A 22508-nucleotide genomic window follows, 5' to 3' on the forward strand; every position below is an offset into this window, starting at 1 on the left:
TGTGATTTCAGGATTCTAGTTCCATCACTTTTCATGCAAGATCTTCAGAGACTGCTCTGTTTAATCAAAGGACTGGTTTCAAACTGTTGTCCTGTGACAGTCTATTAACTACAACCAGTAGTTCCCTTTCCTCGTGTACTTCTCAGTTTCTTCTGATCTGCTCTGAAGCTCATCACCACAGACTGTTAGGAATTAACTCAAGTCTTAGTTACTTGCAAAAGAAAAATGTAACAGAGTTTTCCTTTTTCATCCATTGGCAACACTTCTATGAAGAACAAAGAATGTCTTCTTAATCGAGATAGCCATCCTACACATGATGGTTTTCTGTTGTTTCATAAAAGCTTTAAAGGCTAAATGCCAATTCAAAAGAAAAATCTGTTTCCTAACTATAAATACAGTATTTCTTACTCAGCTTACTGTGGGGTTTATTTTCATAGCTGTTCTCACAAGTAGTGTTCTGTCAGTGTGCCCTTGTGTGTGTGAGCTTGGTTTAATGGCCTTCTCTTTCTTCGCCTTGCTTTTGGATGAAAAGCTAGTGACTAGGTTTATACCTGTGTGTCATGCCAGAGTTCCTTCCTGTTCTCTGGCTGGGCCCTAGCTTTGTGCTAGCTGGTCAGCCACTGTTGGATTCATCCAAGCCCTTCCCATCTCAGGGGATGCTATGTGTATCTGCATGTGTGCTTGTACAATCTTCTTGACTTTCCTCATCAGAAATTTCAAGAAATAGATATGATTTCTCCAAAGAAAAATATTCTTTTCAATCTCTCTTGTAAAATAAAGGCCATCTCTTAAAGAACTACTGAATAAAATTTTTAATTTACTTTTATTTGACCCAGGCGGATGGTGCTACAAGTGATGACCTTGATTTGCATGATGATCGTCTGTCCTACCTGTCAGCCCCAGGTAGTGAGTACTCAATGTATAGCACGGACAGTAGACACACTTCTGACTATGAAGACACAGATACAGAAGGCGGGGCCTACACTGATCAAGAACTAGATGAAACTCTTAATGATGAGGTGGGGACTCCCCCGGAGTCTGCCATTACACGGTCCTCTGAGCCTGTAAGAGAGGATTCCTCTGGAATGCATCATGAAAACCAAACATATCCTCCTTACTCACCACAAGCGCAGCCACAACCTATTCATAGAATAGACTCCCCTGGACTTAAGACAGCCTCTCAACAGGTAAGCAGCAAGCATTCGACGCTTTTAGTTAGAGGTGCATTATGAGGTTTGAGAATGTGGTGATAAGTTAAAGAATATACCTTTCTTCCTCAGATTACAACTTAATCTTGAATTTCAGATCGAGAGTACCAAGGGCTTTATTCTGAGTTTTCTGCGTTCATCTTACACAGCATTATGTTGAAATTTTCAACAAAAATACAGCACATGAGGTCATAGTTAACATTGTTAATCAGCACACTGAATGTCTACCAATCATTATAAATTGAGCAGGAAGTTAGTAATAGTCAGAAACACTATATTGAAAACATTTTAAACACTTCACAGAAAGCAGAAGCCTCATCTCCAGTCCCTTACCTTTCGCCTGAAACGAACCCAGCACCGCCAGCCTCTGCAGCTAACCCTAACGTAAAGTTACCTAATGCCAATGTCAGACGGGAGGCGCTCACTCCAGCCCCTCCTTCCTCGCACGCATCACAGGCTGAGTCTTTAGGAGCACCAGGTGCTGAGGCAGCTCACACAGTGCTCAGAGACCAAGGACCATCACTGCCGTCGCATGTAGACCCGACCAAGGTACCACCCGTGCGCAGTGCTGCCCCGACTCTTGCTCTCCATCACCCGGCACATGATAGTACCGCTTCGCCCTTTACGTTTTCCTCCTGCCTTTTTTTTTTAAACTGGGCTTTATACACTTCAATGCTTTCCAACAAGACAAATCATTTCAGTGTTGTAGTTTGCATGGCTTCCAATGGTTTATTGATTATTTGAGACCAAGCCTTTTAAGATTTGTGCTTCAGTATTATTACTTTTAATTTTGATTTTAGTATCTTCTAGAATTCTTTTATAGTTGAGACTCATAACATTTTTATATTTATATAAATTACGGTGTCCATAAATTTTCTTTGTGATTTTTACCTTCAGTGTCAAAATCAGATGGAATCAGGCATTCAGTAAATTAATTTCCTGCTAAATGAATAATTACCTTTACCTTACTTTTTGTTGGTACAAGCTAAAGTATAAACGCTCCTACCTGCAGTGTAAATTGTGAGCTTTCACTTGAGCTAGCTTTCTCTCTACTAATCTGCCATATCCCCATTAAAAATGGTAGGATATACCATTTCACATTTTAAAATCGTAACTTAATATTATCATTGCCTAATAAAATAGAACAGAATTATAAACAAGCCTTTGTCCTCAAACATGGGTTTTTTTATGCAGGTGTATAGGAAGGAGGCATATCCTGAAGAAATGATGAGACAAAACCATATTTTAAAACAACCTGCTCTTGGTCACCCAGGGCAGAGGCCAGATAAAGAGCCAAATCTGGCCTATGAACCCCAAGTTCCATACATAGAAAAACAAGCCAGCAGAGACCTTGAGCAGCCTGCATACAGGTATGACTCCTCAAGCTACACAGACCAGTTTTCTCGAAACTATGACCATCGCCTACGATATGAAGATCGAATCCCTACCTATGAAGACCAGTGGTCATACTATGATGACAAACAGCCCTACCAACCTCGGCCTTCTTTTGATAATCAGCATCCTGAAGAGCCTTCAGAACGAGGTTATTTCCCACGTTTTGAAGAGCCAGCCTCTCTGTCATATGACAGTAGACCACGCTACGAACAGCTGCCTCGAACCTCTACTCTCCGCCATGAAGAGCAGCCAACCTCTGGGTATGAGGTGCACAACAGATACAGGCCAGAAGCACAGCCCTATTCTTCATCAGGTCCTAAGTCATCGGAGCCTAAGTACTTTGACCAGTACCCACGAAGTTACGAGCAAGTACCGCCACAAGGATTTACCTCCAAAACAGGCCACTATGAGCCTCTCCATGGTGCTGCAGTTGTTCCTCCTCTGATACCTTCCTCTCAACATAAGCCAGAAGTTCTACCCTCTACTACCAAACCGCAGCCTCCGCCCCCGGCACTCACTGAGGAAGAGGAGGATCCAGCGATGAAACCGCAGTCTGTGCTCACCAGAGTCAAGATGTTTGAGAACAAAAGATCTGCGTCCTTGGAGAACAAGAAAGATGGTAGCGACACCACCAGCTTCAAGGTAAAAAGGCAGTGTCTGTGGAGACAGCAGTGAGTTCAGAGTTCTTAGTTGTCTGCTTCCTTTTAATGATACCTTCTTGCTAACTCGCTCTTCCTTCTTCTCTGCAGCCTCCAGAAGTAGCATCGAAACCTCCAAGTGCTTCCCTCGCTGGCCCTAAACCCGCTCCTCAGAGTCAGTTTAGTGAGCATGACAAAACCCTCTACAGGTGGGTGTGCTCAGGCATAAATCTGAACAGGGATTCAGGAAAGCTAAGCAGCCAGATTTCCTGATGACCCCTGACCCCAGGGAGAGACTTGAGAGCTTTCATGTGCCCCTGTGACAAAGCTTTAGTAAACGAATTTGTGGAAAAGTTGTTTGTTTGTTTAAAGCAAAAGGTTGAAACAAAAATTTTAAAGCTATATTGTTTTCTCCATTTTAAGCACATTCAGAGTGTGAACTGTTAGTTTGTAGGAGTGAAAAACTCAAATTGGTTTAAATCACTAAAAAGATTCATTGAGGAAGTGTGTATGAGGTTCTTGTCACTGTGTTAACCACAGCACGACTGCTAACACTGCTGTTTCTAAGTTGTATTGAGGTAGTTCTTTTATATTAAGATATAAAAGGAGCCTATATTTGCATATTAAGTGTGAGTATGTTATTTTAAAATATACATGCTGGTTGTTGATTATGCCATAAAATCCCAAATAATCACAGCTGTCAGTAAAAAGATGAAAGTACAAAAATAAAACAAGTTAGACCAGTACTGAAGAACTATGCCTGAGCCTGACCCCTGCCTTGTACATACAGACAAAGGGGAGAAAAAAATCAAGATAAGATTTGTATGTTCATTGTCTTTTAAAATTAACATCTAGCAATTGGTTTTACTTGTTACTCATTACCAGGCTCCCAGAGCCTCAGAAACCTCAAGTGAAGCCACCTGAAGATATTGTTCGATCAAATCATTATGACCCTGAAGAGGATGAAGAATATTACCGGAAACAGCTCTCTTATTTTGACCGAAGAAGTTTTGAGTCGAAGCCTCCTACACATATTCCTGCCAGTCATCACTCAGAGCCTGCCAAACCAGTCCATTCTCAGAGTCAGCCAAATTTTTCTAGTTATTCTTCAAAGTAAGTTGTTTACCTAAGATTTACTATTAAAACTAGGATGAAACAGTTTCAGTTGTATGATGCAGAGTTACCCAGATAGAGTTCCGTTTGCTAAGGAGGTTGGATACAGTGCCTTGCTCTCTGCTGGGCCCCTTTCTAGAGCCTCTGGTATATGGTTTTTGCTCTTAACCCCGACATCAGCAATACAGAGTTTTGACATAAGGACAGTTGCTAAAGTTAAGAGTTTTGGTGAAAAGAGTGAACCAAAGCCCCTGAAGTGAAGCTGAGTCTTGAGTCTCTCCACATGTGGTACACGTTTAACGGTGATGTTTCCCTTATTTCTGTTTCTGTCAGTAAGACATAAAAATAGGTAGGGAAGGGGGTCACAGGGAGGAAATACTCAGGTGGTTTTGGTTTCGGTTTCATGAAGATGAGGAAGAGCTTGTCTTTTTCTTATTTTGGAGTGTGGGGTGTTCTTAGAGACTTATAGTCCGGCTTTACAGGGGATCAGGTGAGGTGGAGTGACAAGGTTCTTAGTCTTTTGTTCTCTGTCTGCTTCTCTCGTCTCTTCCCTGACTTCTGTGTTGGCGCAGTTTCTTCTTGTGCCTGGTGGATTTGTGCTCCTGCTGTTGGTACATCTCTGCTCGGATCCTGACAGACTCTGCTCCTGAGAGTTGGGTCAGGTCCCACACGGGCACCCGTGGGCTCATACCTCCACAAAACCAGACCCACAGAAACAAAAATAGATGGTGTTTGTCACAGAGGAATTTGTTTTTAAAATTGTGGGAGCTGCCCAAGCAAATCCTAACTCAAAAGGCAGATAGTCTAGAAGGCAGGGTCCAAGAGATACTTGGGAGTGTCTAAATTCAGGGAAGGACTACGTTCTTTACCTGATAAACCTCACCTCAGGAGGTGAGAGGCATTTCATTCCAGCTGAAAACCCATTTCTTGTACACCTACCTTAGTCTTCTTTATTTTATTTTTAATTTTTATTTTATGTGCGTTGGTGTTGAGAGTGTCAGATTCCCTGGAACTGAGTTACAGACAGGTGTGAGCTGCCATTTGGGTGCTGGGAATTGAACCTGGGTCCTCTGGAAGGGTAGCCAGTCCTCTTAACCACTGAGCCATATCTCCAGCCCCCTAGCTTAGTCTTTTTTAAATAAATGGAACTGTGGCTCAGACACAAGCCATTACATGGGAGTTTTGTGTCCAAGATTATAGGTATGCACATTTTTACTGAACTCTACACTTAGAATTGTCTGAGACTGTTATCTAGTACTGAGTGAAGTTGTTTTAGAATGTATTTTGAAACTTGTAACATTGAAAACCCAATTTAGTTATCCAGTTTCCTGAGACATCATTAGTAAGAATTTAGAACATTTCAGTCCCTTTAAATCTTGGTTTCCATTGCAGAAGCCAGTCTGTGAGAAATGCAGATGCAGACTTGATACTACAGTGCAGATCGTATTAAGTCATATGGTTTCCTAGTACACCGTTAGACAGGTGCCTGGTAGCATCTCAAGTCTATTAAGCTCAGTTTTTGGTAAGGCAAAGGGGATATTCTAGATAATTTTTTTAAATTATCTTTTTTTTTTTTTTTAATGTGCAGGAGTCTTTTGCCCAAATGTATGTATGTTCACTGTACATGTGCATAGACATGCCTGGTGCCCACAGAAACCAGAAGGGAGCATCAGATACCTTAGAGTTGCCATTACATGGTTCTAAACCACTCTGTGGCGGCTGGGAACTGAACCCAGGGTCTGCTGCAAAGAGCAACAAGTGCTCACAGTGGCTGAGCCATGTCTCCAGCTCCAAGGAGTCATTATTTTAATGTGCCTTAAAGAAACAAAACGAAACAAAACTGCATTTATTTGTTTGGAAAAGGTCGGTGCACCACAGTGGACACATGAAGGTCATAGAACAACTATTGGGAGTTTGTTCTTCTGCTGTGTGGGTGCAGGTCAAGGGGCATGGGAGGATCAACCTCAGGTTGTCTGGCTTGGCAGCAAGTGCCTTACTTGCTGAGCCTTCTTCTTGGCCCAGAAGTAATCATTTTTAAGTGTTCTTCTAAACTTGTCATTCTTGTTAAAAGAAGGCCAAGGGATATAAAGAGATACTTTACCCTTTACATTCCTGATAAGAAGTAGGCTATAACCTTAACAATACATTTAGGTCTAAATTTGCCAGTGAATCAGATGAAAAGTTGTTGTTTTTTGGCTTTTTGTTATTGCTGTTGCTGCTTTGTGTTTTGAGACACGGTTGTACTATGTTACGTATCTTTGGCTGTCTTGGAACTTACTGTGTAGAACAGGCTGGCACTGAACTCAAATGACTGCCTCTGCCTCCCAAGTGCTAGGGTCAAAGGCGTGCACCACTAGGTCTGGCTTGAAAAATATTTTTGATTTTCTATCAATTTGAATTTTTATAGTGAAAATTTAGTTATTATGTACTATGTAACTTTCAGACAGGGTCTAAAACACTGCCTAGAGTACAGTATTTTTTGAGTTAATGAAGCTCAGTAAGTAATAGTATGCTAGGTGCATTAGTCATCCACTCTACACATCTGGGAGGAGCCAGTGTTAGGAATAGTTTTCACAGGTAAATTTTGCCATTGAATGAAATAAATAGTTTTACCATTTCACTTTCTAAGAACTAAATGTAAGAGATAGATTGATGGCAGGTAGTACTTTTTATTTGTTGTTGATGATGTGACATCATTAGAGGAGAGAAGCTATGCGTGTCATATGGCAGTTTAACAAACAAGTATCTCCTCAACACAGAATTTAGCTTGCTGCTAGAGGTGGATGAGGGCTTGCTAGAAAGGAAGAGAACATGGTTGATCATAGCCGTGTTTGAAAGGTCCAGTGTTTGCATTTGCCAGTGCATCTTATTAAGGTGTACCTGTCATACTGTGTCCCTTCTCTTGTCTTTCTTACGTCATCTCTTTTGCACAGCCTTTCTTTTCGTTGTCATCTGTTTATTCAGAATCTGCTGATTATGACCTGATTAGTGCTCTTTGTCTTGTTTCATTACTTTCTCTTTTTGTGGGGGGTGGGGTGGGGTAGGGGTGGGTTGTTGAGACAGGGTTTCTTTGTGTAGTCCTAGCTGTCCTGGAACTCAGAGATCCGCCTGCCTTTGCTGGGATTAAAGGTGTGTACCACCACTGACCAGCTACTTTTTCCTTTAATTTTTGTGTGGTGTTGAGTGTTGTGCCCAGGATCTGAGATGTGATGGGCAAATACTCTGGGGAGCAACACCCTACCCTGGCTCTTTTCTCTCCTCATCATTAGCTGCTGTGGTGTAGGTGAGCTGAAGTTGAAGTTGAGTGGAACCAGATGCATTGTCTTCACTGGCTGCAGCAGCTAAAATATGTGGGCTGGGTGGGCAGGCAAGGCGTAAGTAAGTTAACTGTGTTAATATATTGCTGATTCCTTTGGCTCAATGAGAATTAGCGGTATGTCCTGTTATGAAGCAAATTACATTAAGATTGTGATGTTGGTTAATATTTTAAATGACATTTGAGTTCTGTTTGCTGTAATCGTAGTTAGATTGACCGTTTTCTTTCGTTTTTCTATTGCGCTTGCTTTGCCATCACCTAGATTTCTTGGCTCTTACACTAGCTCTGACTACTTGAAAAGGAACATCAAGTGGTAAGACTGGCATTGATGTGAGGCTGTTCCATGAGATGTCCCTCACTGTGTCATTGGCATTATGTGCACTTTCGGATCTCAATGTCTTCTTCTTAACATTGAAGTCTAATATGTGTAAGCAAGGTACTAGCTAATTTTGAAGCTAATCATAAAACTAGATTTCTTCAACAAAAATATTGTATGAAAACCAATGCACGTTTCAAGTACATGTCATTGTCTGTGCACATAATGCCAGGGCAGCTTGGCACTCTGCAGTAAGGCTCAGGTGGCAGTGTTGAATTATGGGTCTATTTAGATTTCCTTTGTTTAAATCTTATATGTTACTTATTAGCAATTGGCAATTAAAAAAAGTAAGGATACCTGGCCCACTTTTGACTAGACAAGCCTTGTAAAGTAAAGCAGTGTCTGCTCCTCTAGCAATCATTCAACAGGGCAAAAGAGCAAGAAACCAGGGCAGATTTTAAAGATATCCTGTTTTTCCAATGTTACTGGAGCACACCTCTGCCTATCCATTGACTGACTGTCTAATTCTGCCTGATAACAGCTAAGTTAATAGCTGTGTCAGAGGCCCTATCACTCAAAAAGGCAAGGCCATGTATTTATCCGGCTCTTCACTGGAAAAGCTTGCTGAACTTGGGTCTATGGCATCATATATTGTAGTGCTTTGAGCATGCCTGACACCAAGATTTTTACCTGATACAAAATTACAAGTTAGTTTAAGGAAGGTTTGTGCCAAAATAACATTCCTCAAAATATTTGCAAAACTTCCTTAAATCTACTACTTTTATAAATATCACAAATATTAAAAAGTATACCCAAATTTCATCCGCCTTTTAATTGATATCTTCTGGATGTTTTACTAATATTCTTCAAGTATCTGTGCTGTCTTGACATTTCTTGTGCTGATGATGAATTTGTTTGTATATTTTGGTAGAGTAGCTACCTATACTCATGAGAATAAATTGTGTGACATTTCTAGATACTTTTTTTTTTTTTTTTTTTAGATTTAAGGATATTTTAGAAATGATAGCTTGTTTTGTAATTGTTCATTTTCCAATATTGGAATTTCTTTTTATTTTTTTCTTTTAAACAGGGGAAAACCTGAAACTGATACTGTGGATAGATCATTCAGTGAGAAGCGCTATGATCCAATCCAAGCCACACCTCCTCCTCCTCCGTTGCCCTCACAGTACACCCAGTCAGCTCCACCTATGTCCAGCTCTTCTCTCCACACACATTCCAAAGGTGCTCAGGGTGAAGGTAGGAAGTTAAGAAGTTGACATGTTACTATAATCGAGTAATATTTATAAAGTTAAATTCTTACAGTTTTGAAGTTTAGATCACTTTAATGTTTAAAAAAATATGCTCAGAAAATGTTTGAGTTGGTAACAGTGAAAAAGGTTTTGTTGAAAATGTATCTTATCTGGGCACAGTAGTTCATGTCTTTAATCATAGCACTCTGGAGGCAGAGTCAGAGTTAGATGGGTCTGAGTTTAAGGCCACCACCTTGGTCTACATAGTAAGTTCCAAGCCAGCCAGGACTAGAAAGTAAGTCTCACAGGAAAGAAAATGTTGTGTGTGTTGTCTACTGTTTATATAAATGACCATTATATTGGATGCGCCTTGTAGCTACATGAATTTTTGTCTTTTTTTTTTTTTAACCTAGCTTAATTTTATGCCTATCTCCAAATCTTCTTGAAAGCAGTACCTGTTAACTGGTATGCCTCAATTTAAATACTTGAGGGGCATGGAGATGGCTCAGTGGGTAGAGGTGCTTCAAAGGTCCAGCCAGCCCTGGACCCCACATGATAGAAGGAAAGAACTAATTCCAGCCAGTGCTCTACTGACATAATATTACTCTCAGTGGCACGTGCATGCCCGTGCATGCAGGCATACACACACACAAATAAGATGTAATTTTAAACATTTGTATATTGCTTTGTAAAACCTGTTATGCTCCATCTTAAAATATGGACATATGAAAACCATATAGTTTGACACAGAAAATATCGTACATTTTCATCCTCAGGAAAAATCTCGACAGACCTAGCTTACTTACTTGAATAGCTAGATAAAATTCTACCGTAACATAATGCAGTTTGTCCATTCTCTTCTTGGCACTTGTTAGTACCTCTCTATTCGATGGGAGTCAAATTGGAGGATGTCAGTCTTGAAGCTTACCAGTTATTGTACATGTAAGTGATACTGGAGCTTTTCGGCTGCATGAGATGCATGCCTATAGCTCTGGCACTTTGTAGGCAAGGGCCAGCCTGAGCTACACAGCAAATTCTGTGCACAGTTGAGAGATCTTTCTCAAGAAAAAGAAACAAATGGTAAAGACAGACATCTTTTGCTGGTTCCCATCCCTTAAGTGATGCTAGCTATAGGGTTTTATTGGGGTTTGTTTTACAAGGTGGCTTTTATCACAATCTCTATTCTTAGTTTGCTAAAAGCATTTTGTTTAACATTTTACCATCGTAGGCTGGAGAGATGGTTCAGTGTTTAATAGCTTCTGATGCTCTTACAGCAGACCTTGGTTTGGCTCCCAGCACCACATCAGGCACTCAGCTATCTGTAATTTCAGTTTCAAAGGCTCCAGCATCATCTTCTGGCCTTCACAGGCACCAATTACATACCTGGTGAACATACATGAAGTCTCACTCACATGCATATACAATTTTTATAAGCCACTGGGCAGTGGTGAAGCACGCCTTTAATCCCAGCACTCAGGAGACAGGCAGGCAGATCTCTGTGAGTTCGAGGCCAACCTGATCTTCAGAGCAAGTTCCAGGAAAGCTAGGGCTACACAGAGAACCCTGTTTTGGGGGGGCGGGGGGGAGTCTATAAAATTAAAAATGTTTTTCTCATATTAACATGATCATCTGATTTTTCTACTTTATTATCTTAATATGGTTACATACTCATGAACAATTTGGATTAATATTTTTCCTGAAACGGCTTTGTCTGGTTTTGTTATCAGTGCTATCTATACTAGTTTCATAAAAGAGAGAGTAGGACACATTCCCAGCTTTTCTATTTTCTCTATCTTTTTTTTTTTAAACAAAAGACCTGGCATTACACCAGCGTTCCTTTTCCTGTGATCCCAAGAACTTGTGTGATTCTGCTCTATGTTGCTTCAGCAGAGTGTGGCTGTTCCTGCTAGTCCACATTGGCATGGGCACTTGGACTTGTCGAACTGCTCAGCTTTGCCCTTTTCCCGTTTGTGCAGTGGTCTTTAATGACTAGTTTATTCTTTTTCATTTCATGTTTCCTTGATGGATAGGTCAGGGTCTTACTGCACAGTACCTGGAGTTTTTACTTTTGTAATACAGAGAGACAGATGTTCGGCACTTCTGTACAGAATATTAATACTGGTGACCACTTATATTTTCTAAGTATCTTCTCTCAGTGTGTGGCTGCTGGGCCTTTGTTTTTTTAATGCTTTCTTTAAGGGTGAGTTTTCAATACTGATGTGTTTCATATAATCAAATTTGTCCTCTGTTTCTAATTTTTGGTAGATAGTGGGGCAAAGTTACTCAAGGTATCTTTTTCAGGGGTCAATACTTTCATAGCTTCATGCTGAATCTGAGACAACAGGATATACTGCAACTTGTGTCCTTCAATATCAGACAGGACCCAGACTTCACTTCCGTGCCTGGAGACGTTATCCCAGGAAAGAAAGAAAGGGTTGTTAAAATGGGTTTCAGGAAGTTTTTAAATGTGTGTATGTTTGTTTCTTAGGCAATTCAGTATCATTGGATTTTCAGAACTCATATATGTCTAAACCAGACCCACCCCCACCTCAAAGTAAGCCAGCAGCGTTCAGGCCGCCAGCCCGGGAGGACTCTGCTCAGACTTTCTATCCACAGAAGAGTTTCCCAGAAAAGGCTCCAGTTAATGGAGCCGAGCAGACTCAGAAAACTGTCACTCCAGCCTACAACCGATTCACACCAAAGCCCTACACAAGTTCTGCGCGACCATTTGAACGCAAATTTGAAAGTCCCAAGTTCAACCATAATCTTTTGCCAAGTGAAACTGTACATAAACCTGAATTATCTTCAAAACCTCCCACTTCTCCAAAGACTCTTATGAAAGCTCATAGTTCAGCACAGCCTCCCGAGTTTGACAGTGGAGTTGAAACTTTCTCTATCCATGCAGATAAGCCTAAATATCAAATGAACAATATCAGCACCGTGCCTAAGGCTGTTCCTGTGAGGTAAGATATTTATTGGCCTTTATTTAAAGGGCTGCCTTTTTTTTTTTTTTTTAAATGGGAAGGGAATGTGGTCAGAGATAAGACCTTGCTACGAAAGCTGTAGCCATGATGGCCTTGAACCCCACAGTGATCTTCCTGCCTCAGCCTCCCAAGTGCTGGGGTTATAGGTATGCAACTGTAGTTAGAAGTAGTTTATATGATGAAACTTGAAATGATAATTTGAATTATACCTGTAAACTAAACTTATTATAGTGAGGTATAAGATGTTAATCAGATTATAAAGCATATAGCATCCAAAGTTATTGTCATTATCCCTGTATCAGCAGTAACTAAGATTGAAGGACAGAAGGCATTTTGCCCAAGCAGTATCACACGGCTCGTAAGTCATTCAGCCCTGGCCATCTAATCTCAGAGTTCGTATCTTTAGGTAACTGTGACTTCCTATAGCCACTTAACTTATCTTCTACCAGTGGGGGTTACATTTGAAGAATAGTAAACAAATTTATCTATTCCTCATTTACTGTTTATTCAGCTAGGGTACAGAAAAGAATAGAAATGTAGTGAAACTAAAATGGCTATTGAAAACCATAGTAAGAAGGTTAAGTCTATCTAGAGCCTCACCTGGGCAGTCTTTTCTGTCTGCTTGTTAAATAGTAATCGGTCAGAACCACCCGACCACATACCGACTCAGGTCAGCCTCTTCAGTAAATACTTTCATATCATCCATGAAAGAGGACTCACAGGTAGACCCAAGGACCAGGAAGGCCACCTGAAGTCTGCATCTCAAGATGGATTTGTCAGTCTACCTTCCTGTAGTCGATCCAGCAGAGCTCTTGCTATGCAGGGCCTCCATGGTGTGACCACATCAGATGACGGGCTCTGTTCCCTTTCCATTTGCTTTAGGAGTCTACCCCTGACCCTGCAGTCATGCTGGAGAGAAACTGTGGCTCCCCTTCATACACTAAATGCTGTTAGTTCATCTCTTCTGTCACATTCAAGTTCTGGCTTAAAACTACTTCACAAAGTCTTAATAGCCTAACTTCCAATTTGGAAACATTCATTGATACTATTTCCTCTGCCTTTGGCAACATTTTGTAGTAAGTCACCTTGCTGTATCTTCTTGGGTCTTTGAGGTACACCGTACCAGAGCATCTTACCTTTTAGAACCTTGTAGGCTTTACCTTTGACAGCCTGGGCATTTAGGATTCAGGGTGTACTAAGAAGGGCAGTGAGTGTGCACACTAAAATTCTAAAGTCTATCAAAGTCTCCGTTATAAATACTCTTTTCCGTTTGGGCAGTGCTGGACAAGTGCTGTGCTAATGAGCTCCATTCCCAGCCCATATTGTTGTTTTCTGTGTTACCAGCTAAAGTATGACTCAGCATGATTTAGAGCACCCATTTCATGGATGTTCACTGTGTTACTTAAGACCCATGGTAGCTGTTAGGGAAAAGTATCTTGTTTGGTGTATTGAAATTACACTGGTAATTACAGTAACCGATTCTTCACCTTCAAAAAGGCAGTCTGGACTTTTCCAGAAAGGGTATGCTCTTAGTTATCCCTCTGAATAAGATCTTTCACTTAAAACTTGACTTGTTTAAATAAGCAACTTCTAAAGTGCTTGGAGAAATAAAGTTAAGCACTTACATAATAGTAATAAAAGGAAAGCCCAGCCGGGCGGTGGTGGCGCACGCCTTTAATCCCAGCACTTGGGAGGCAGAGGCAGGCGGATCTCTGTGAGTTCGAGGCCAGCCTGGTCTACAGAGCGAGATCCAGGGAAGGTGCAAAGCTACACAGAGAAACCCTTTGGGGGCGGGGGGGGGGGGGAAGGAAAGCCCATGTGTATTATTAGGATTTTCACTTGCCATTTCTGACCCCTCAGTCCTTCAGCTGTGGAAGAAGATGAAGATGAGGATGGTCACACTGTGGTGGCTACAGCCCGAGGCATATTTAACAGTAACGGTGGTGTGTTGAGTTCCATAGAAACTGGTGTTAGTATAATTATCCCACAAGGAGCCATTCCTGAAGGAATCGAGCAAGAAATCTATTTCAAAGTCTGCAGAGACAATAGCATCCTCCCACCTTTAGATAAAGAGAAAGGTAAGTGTGCTTATTGTCTGCTTCACTGTAATAACTCAGGCATTGTCCTGAGTGTACCTCACTGTTGACAGTGGCAACCACAGGGATAAGCTGGAAGCCTCTAAATGTTTTAGGCCAAGCACAGCATTTTCTGTGGACAATAGAGGGCCTCTCAAATGAGCTTTCTGCAGAGAAGTGGTATAACTAGCATGTGGTGGATGGGGCCCAAAGGAGGCATGGTGGCCTTCTACAAAGAGTACTTTTACTTTCAGTGTGAAATTAAGTGATGCCACATGACTGCCAGATTGTTTGCCCAACCTAACCCAATTTGTCAGCCCTTCTATCTCAAGATAGTTAAGTATCATCGACTCTAGAAGGCTTTGTCCTGCCTGTCAACTGTTAGCTCAGGAGCCAGCAATCAGACACGCAGCAGAGTGACTGAAATGTCCTTAGAAGGTGGTATAGCATATTTCTGAACAGTCTAAGGGACCCAGGAGTGCTCTGATTTTCACAGCCTTCCTGGAGTCATTGGTACACTATAATAACCACCTGTGCTGTGATCTCCTTAGCAGTTTGGAGTTCACTCCATATGGCACTGTAACCCACTTTCTTGAGATACTCTTTTCAAAACAGTAGGACTGACACTGTTGGCCCTGCTTGAATCCCTGAATGCATGTGTAGCAAACACCTAGAAGTGAAAGGCACAGACTAGCAAGGTGGTTCAGTGGGCAAAGGTGCTTGCTCTGAAGCCTGGAGATCTGAGTTTGTCCCCTGGGGCCCATGCAATCAAAGGAGAGAACTGACTCCTGCAAGTTGCATGCTGACCTCCACCAACACAGCGTGTGTGTGTGTGTGTGTGTGTGTGTGTGTGTGTGTGTGTGTGTGTGTGTGTTGTATGACAACCACTTTTTACACACACACATCCCAAACAAATAAGACTGTTTTCAGGAAAATATGCAACATTTGCAAAAAGGATATGGAATGTTTTATGCTCTAGACCTATATGATGGAATGCAGTAGCTACTGGTTACATGGGATTATTTAATACTAGAAATGTAAAATAAGGACCTCAGAGACTGCATGTATTGGTTATGTGTTGAGATATTGTTTCAGCCATATTAAGTTAGATAAAATATTTAAATGGATGTCACATCTTTTTACTCTAATATATCTGTTAAAATCTTATCAATTACAGTTGTAGCTTCCACTGTATTTTTCTTAGCCCTGTTATAGAGCTATCTTCATTTGACTTCAGGAAGCATGCACGGGGAGTGGGACTGTGTCTAGAAGGAAGAGCTCATCACTCTTGCCCTTCTCGCTCCTTAACTCCAGGTGAAACTCTGCTGAGCCCCCTGGTGATGTGTGGGCCCCATGGCCTCAAGTTCCTGAAGCCCGTGGAGCTGCGCCTGCCACATTGTGCGTCTATGACTCCTGACGGTTGGTCTTTTGCTCTCAAATCATCCGACTCCTCGTCGGGTATGCGGTCTTCACTCTGTCCTTTGGGGCTTTGGGTACTGTCGTTGATTAATGCCTGACCTCTTGGTGCTCCCTGTGCTGTGTGTGAACACGTCTTCACTCTGTCCCTGTGGCCTTGTAAGCATCACTGGTATTGGAGAGTTATTGTGGTACCTGTGTCATAAATGCATATGGAACCATGGAGACTTTTCTCTTTTAATAATCGGTGATTGGCTGAAGATTGACTGTTGTTGGGGTTCCAAAAGATTTTATCATCTATCAGATTTTTCAAGATGCAAAATATTTATACTAATCTTAGAGAAAGTTTTCACAGTGATGATACTTGGCCGTGGGTTTGGTTTTTTGTTTTTTTTTTCCCCCCAGCGTGAACCTCTAAGTAACTCCTGTTATGTACTATTTTAGTGACTTTTGCTCATTGGCTCATGATTTCAAGGCTTCCATTGCATTTTCATATTTCTCACTTGAATAACTCAAAAGTCAGTCTTTTTTGTTTGTTTGTTTTTTCTGTTGTTTTGGTGCCTGTCCTGGATCTCACTCTGTAGACCAGGCTGACTTTGAACTCACAGAGATCCACCTGGCTCTGCCTCCCGAGTGCTGGGATTAAAGGCGTGCGCCACCACGTCCTAGCAAAAGTCAGTTTTTATTACCAATATTGTTCACTCTAACAGGAGCTATAGGAAAACAAAAATTTAAAGTTTTACCCCTAAATTTGTATAAATCATTGAGCATTAGTAAGTTTCAGTTTAGTCCAGTATGAAATAAAGGTTGTAATAGATAGAAAGATTACAATAGGATCAAATTTAAATGGTCCCTGGGAGAAAAGCCTTGTAGACTAGCTTGAAGTAGTCATTAAGCAGTATTTAAAATGGACATTCAGACGCAGGGAGAACGTTATAGGTTTGAGACAGCTTCATCTGAACTGCCTGCTATACTAACCTGTGCGGTAAGTGACCTTACATGATGTACAAAGGAGCTACACATTTGTCATTTCCAATGTTTATGTGGTACTGTTTGATTGTGCTGAGACCACTGGAGTGTGTCCACCCGGAAAATAAGTACACCTTCGTGTAATCCAGTGCAGCAGTAGGCTACATTGCCTCTGCTAACCTGTTCTGTAGGCATAGAGTTGGTAAGTACTGACTTAAATCAAAAACTTGATGCCTTTGATTTCCAGAGTTGTCACAATTTCCTCACTGTCTGACTAATTTGTCCACCTGTATCTGAAATTCACTGACTCTTTATTAAACCGCTTATTTAATTATTGAATGTGATGTATATCTTACTGAACACAGGGTACACAACTGGTATAGTTGATAGTCCACCATTTGTTGTAGGGCTGCCTGGTACACTGCAAGAAGGCTAGTGGTTTCTCTGGTCTCAAGTCTGTGGATGCCAGTTGTGACAGAAGCATCTCCGTACATTGCCCACAGCACAGAAACACTCCTGGCCATGGACTATTATAAGGGAAGGAAAAGTCAGCAGCTTTGATTATCTGCTCCATTGGCTACCTCAGAGACTAGAGTTTCCCATCATTCACAGTTCATGTCTACTACCAGGTCATCATGCAGGGTACAAATCTGAAAATACCAAGAGCTTCTTCAAAACTCAAACACCCAAGACCTACCTCTGACCTGCTGAGCCTGTGGGTGTTTGAATTCCCCTAACAGTTGGTATTGCATACCCGGAGTGTGGGAAGCTCTGGTGCAGTCTTGCTGGTTTGATTGGTAAGGAGGAAGAGTCTAGAGGAGCTAGGTTCTACGAATCTTTGCAGAAGGAATATCCTCTGAGTGCATAACTGAGTGTGAGCAGTGTTGTTTTCTCACACTCGCTAGAATGGGTTACTGTATAGTGTTATACAGAAGGAAGGGGTTGTTAATAGTTAGGTACACTGAAGAACAGCTTCAATGAACGGTCTCCTGAGTCTTTATAACTTTATTCCTGTATTAAAAAGTCCAATGAATTTGATAACAGAAGAGACATCTAAAACAGCTTTGAAATGCTTGCAGCTGGCAGGCCTACTTAAAGTACCAAGTTTGGATGTAAGTATAATATTTGAAGAGAGAAGAAAATCCTATCTGATACATGTGTTTGTTTGTTTATAATAGCAAAGCATGGTGGAAAGCAGTCCAGAAAACCATAAAGTAACACCAGAATCTTTTTCTCTCATAGGTGACCCTAAAACCTGGCAAAACAAGTGTCTTCCTGGAGATCCAAATTACTTGGTTGGAGCCAACTGTGTTTCTGTTCTGATTGACCACTTTTAGTTCTTAAGAGGGTAGGAACCGGACTAAGCAATGTGAACATGGACTGAACTTAACTAAATCTAAATGGAACCACTCGACTGAGTATTATATTTTCTTAGAATTTATACTGCAATTCTTAGTATTAAGCATTTGTTGGAACTGATGAAGATTAGTGAGCATGCCCCTGAACCACGGTCAGAAAACATGCTACAAGCTACATGTCATTGAGTGAAGAACTGTCCGGCATTGGCTAGAGGTTCAAAGATATTTTGCTTTGTAATGATTTTTGTACTTTTTTATGGTCACTGCTTAACTTCACATACTGATTTCCGTTAAAAATACCAGCCAGTAAATGGGGGTGCATTTGAGTTCTGTTCTTTCCAAAGTACACTCAAACTTTATTACGGCCTTGGCCTAGCATACACATTTTATTTTATTATGCATGAGGTAATGTGCACACATTTTTTACAAATGCACCTGGAATATATAACCAGTGTAGTGGATTTAACAGAAATGTACAGCAGGGGGATTTATAACTTGGGGAGGGGGGGTCAAATGAAGACAATTACTTATTGTATATGAAAACACATTTCTCTTAGGGAAGGACACCAAAGCATGTGAGCCTGGTTCCATGGCCTCTGAATCTATAAATTAACATATCACCACAGACATCTAACCAGCAGGAATGCCTTACCCTCATGTTTTTAATTCTTAGATCATTTCGCCGTGTACTACTAAGTTTTTATGAGTTTTGTGCATATCTAGATACTGTATCATGAAAAAGATTGAGTAAATTGTGGATGTGATGGTTTCAGAAACGTGTAATCACCCAGAAGAAAATAATGGTGTGACTTAAAATCTTTTTTTTCTTTTTTTTTTTTTTTTGACAAGGGGGCGTGGTGGTCTTCTGTTCTCTGGGCTATGCATCTGAAATGTTTGATGTTTTCAGGACGCATGTACATAATGCGTGCATACCACTTTTGTTCTTGGTTTGTAAATTAACTTTTATAAACTACATTTTTATACATAAACAGAACCAAGTTTCTAAGGCTACCTTTGTATTCTCTCCTGTACCTCTTGAGCCTTGAACTTTGACCTCTGCAGCAATAAAGCAGCGTTTCTACACATACAAGGTCATTTTTTTAAGAAAAAGAATGCACAGAGTTGTTACATTTTTAAGTGCTGCATTTAAAAGATACAGTTACTCTAGTTTGATTAAATTCTTGCAAAGTATCCCTTCTGTAAAATTTGTGATACAATGCTGTGCCCTAAAGTGTATTTTTTTACTAATAGACAGTTTATTATGGCACATCAGCACGATTTCTGTTTAGATAATACACCACTACATTCTGTTAATAATCATTAGGTGTGGAAGAATTTCTTTTGTGGTTATTAAAAAAAAAATCTCAAATTTCTAAATCTGCAAGAATAAAACTTTTTAAAATACAGTACTAGTTTGGTTTATTTGCCCTGTTTCCCCTTTCAAGCAACTTTTTAATACTGTTTTAATTTTTTTAAAGTGTGTTGTGTGCACATGTAGGCTAGAGATGAATATAACCTGTCCTCCTCGGTTGTTTTCTGCCTTAGTTTTTGAGGCAGGATCTTGCACTGAACATGGAGTGCTCAGATTCAGTCGGCCTGGCTAGCAAGATCCAAAGATCCACCTGTATCTGCTTCTCTACTTCCCAGCATCACTGGGGTTACAGACACAGTCCACCACCTACTCAGTTTCTGTGTGGGTGCTGGGCATCCACACTCAGGTCCTCATGCTTGTATGACAACCACTTTTTACACACTGACCCCTTGGTCTAGCCCCTGTAATCCTCTTTAGAGCCTTTGCACCAATCACCCACATCACCTGCCATCCTAGGTAAGCTACTATACATGCTGAGTGTTGTTTCCCACAGCCACTGTGTACTACGGGTTAGGCGTGCTAGTCAAAGGCTAGTAGGCCAACTCTAGCTGCTCAGTGTTCTCTGCACTGTGTTTATTCTTTAGGACAGTTTATGCAGACCTCTCCCCCAGAACAGTTTATAACATGGGCATTTTTTTAATGCCACTGCCTTTGGAGAAGAAAATGACTTTTAATGGCTCCAAATACCCACTCTGGTAATCTTATTTAATACCACCTTCACTGACATTGAAGTCATTTCTATACTGGTTTAGCGTACAGCTAAGTGAATGTAGCCCATCTTTGTGGGTTTTGTTTCTTTTTTGAGGATGTAATTTATATGCATGTTACCTTTTTTTTTTTTTTAAGGTGTATAGTTCTCCAAATTTTGATAAGTACATCCTACTTGCCTAGGAAACTATGTACCTAAGAAAACTAAAACTGACTTTTGTTAAAACATTACCGTAGTTAATCTGGAGAACAGTTTCTTCACCCCACTCTGAGAATACCTTGTATACTTGTAGACTCTACCCCTCTTCCAGCCTTTGGTAACTTATAATCCCTTTTCCGTTGCCATAGCTTTGCCTCTTTGAGGATGTCATAAGTGGGGTCACACAATATGTAATCTAGGAGCGTGGCTTCTTTCACATCACATGATGCAGTTGAGCTTCATGTATGATGTCGCAGCTCTTTGTTTCAGCAGTTGTTCCAGTGTGTGGCTGCACTAGAGTTTGTATATCCATTCTGCTCGAGGAACTTTGGGGTGGTGTCCACATTTGGGAGATTGTGCGTAAGTGGCTATAAGCACTTACATACAAATTTGAATATAACTTTTGTTTCACTTGACTGTAACTACCTAATAAGATGATCATTGGCTTATCCATTGTCTTTTTAACCCAAATGACAACAAAAACTGTGCTAGCTTTTTTCACAGCGCCTGTACTGCTTTTCATTGAAGTCATCAGTCTACGAAGGTCCACTTACTCCCGTGTCTTTGGCAGTTGTCATTGCTTATCTTGGCCTTTCTGCTGAGCTGTCCCTAGTGTTTGATATTGTGGTAGTTTAAATGTAATTGGCTCCCGTAATCTCCTAGGGAGTGTTACTATTAGGAGGTGTGGCCTTGTTAGAGTGGGAGGAAGTGTGTCACTGTAGGGGTGGGCTTTGAGGTTTCCTATGCTCAGGATACCGCCCAGGGTGCCAGTCATTCCTGTTGCCTGCAAGATGGAGGACTCTCAGCTCCAGCTCCACATCTGCACACCACCATGCTCCCCATCATGATAATGGACTGAACCTCTGAAACTGTGAGCCACTTCCATTAAATGTTTTCTTTTTAAGAGTTGCCATGGTCATGGTGTCTCTTCACAGCACTAGAAAACCCTAAGACAGATGTACATCTATCTAGTGACTCCGATATCTCATCTTTTGGTAAAGTAGCGATTGAAATCTTTTGAGTTTCTAAATTGGGTCATTGTGGGGTGGGGAGATGGCTCAGTCATTAAAGGACTTACTGTGCAAGCCTGAGGACATGTTAGGGACCCCTGCACCCACATAAAAAGCCCAGGTGTGTCAGGAAGCACCTGTAGTCTAGACACCAGGAGGACTGAGATAGGCAGCCCAGCAGAGTTAGTGAGTTACAGATTAACTGAGAGATACTGTCTCAAAAACCAAGATGGTGAGCAAGAGAGGAAGACACCCAGCATCAACCTTTGGCCTTCATGTATACCTTTATAGAAACTCCATACACAACATGGCGCTTCATCTATTTCATTGTCTAAGACATAATTAAGGCACCCTTAGTAGTGTCTTTCAAAGAGTGGAAGTTACTCACTTGAAGTCTAGTTTTTATTCGTTCTCTCAAAGACTGCTTTGGTACATGCCTAAGAATACTTTGCCTAACCCGTGGCACAAAGATTTTTGTTCCTTAGTTTTTCCTCACTCGATTCTTTTTTGGCTTTATGGTCCACTTTTGAGTTGGTTTTATGTGTAGCATGAGCTGTGTGTGTTGAGATTTATTCAGGCTGTTTTGTGTTTGCATGTCGGTCTTGTAAATACATAGTAAGACTTAGCAAGACATTGGGCTTCTGTCAGTAGGTTAGTGGGAGTCTGGTACTCACGCCTGTCCAGCATAAACGCCAGGCAAGGCTTACATGTCTTCTGCTCCTTAATGACAGGAATAAGGACATTTCTGTTCCCCCAAAGCCATCTTGCACAGAACTGAGCATGTTGAGTGAAGTAATTCATATAGTCTTGGGTTGGAAATCTAACTTTGCCCCTTTCTTATGCCACTTATACTGGTGGAAAATTTAGTTAGTGTCCATAGTTATTTGAGTCAGTTCTCTCTTCTTTTGACCTCTTAGCAAACACATTCTCGGCGTAGTGCACAAGTGGTGGTACCCAGGTAGGAGAGACAGACCTTAACGCTGGGTATTTTGACTCTAGTCAGGGATGCAGTAAGGGATGTGGCTGCCAATTCAGCCAAGGCTACCAAGCAGGCAGGTGAACTGAGTTTAGTTGGCCTGATGCACAGTTTGAAAGTTATCCCAGATAGGAACCTAGTGTGATGCTTCCTGTGTAGTCTGTGGGAAGTAACTGTAGCTGTGCACAGGTACATCCCAAATCAA

The 22508-nt window shown here is 41.1% G+C and overlaps 1 protein-coding gene across 10 annotated transcripts in view; it reads left to right on the forward strand.

The window, feature by feature from the left end:
- Positions 1 to 19444, forward strand: part of Tjp1 (tight junction protein 1) — an 82607-nt gene extending 63163 nt beyond the window's left edge. The window contains exons 19-29 of one of the 10 annotated variants that reach the window (XM_059273311.1): positions 837 to 1187; positions 1512 to 1757; positions 2403 to 3245; positions 3353 to 3450; positions 4127 to 4354; positions 7933 to 7983; positions 9077 to 9243; positions 11725 to 12199; positions 14081 to 14298; positions 15610 to 15714; positions 17923 to 19444. In XM_059273311.1, coding sequence (XP_059129294.1) covers positions 837 to 1187; positions 1512 to 1757; positions 2403 to 3245; positions 3353 to 3450; positions 4127 to 4354; positions 7933 to 7983; positions 9077 to 9243; positions 11725 to 12199; positions 14081 to 14298; positions 15610 to 15714; positions 17923 to 18017 — 2877 coding nt within the window. In that variant the 3' untranslated portion in view covers positions 18018 to 19444. Of the gene's footprint in view, positions 1 to 836; positions 1188 to 1511; positions 1758 to 2402; positions 3246 to 3352; positions 3451 to 4126; positions 4355 to 7932; positions 7984 to 9076; positions 9244 to 11724; positions 12200 to 14080; positions 14299 to 15609; positions 15754 to 17922 lie in introns of all 10 variants that reach the window. The other 9 variants (XM_059273301.1, XM_059273327.1, XM_059273318.1 and 6 more) reach the window with 9 other exon arrangements.
- The last annotated feature ends 3064 nt before the right edge of the window (positions 19445 to 22508 follow it).

This window comes from Peromyscus eremicus, chromosome 1 (genome assembly GCF_949786415.1).
Source record: "Peromyscus eremicus chromosome 1, PerEre_H2_v1, whole genome shotgun sequence".
Classification (NCBI taxonomy): Eukaryota; Metazoa; Chordata; class Mammalia; order Rodentia; family Cricetidae; genus Peromyscus; species Peromyscus eremicus.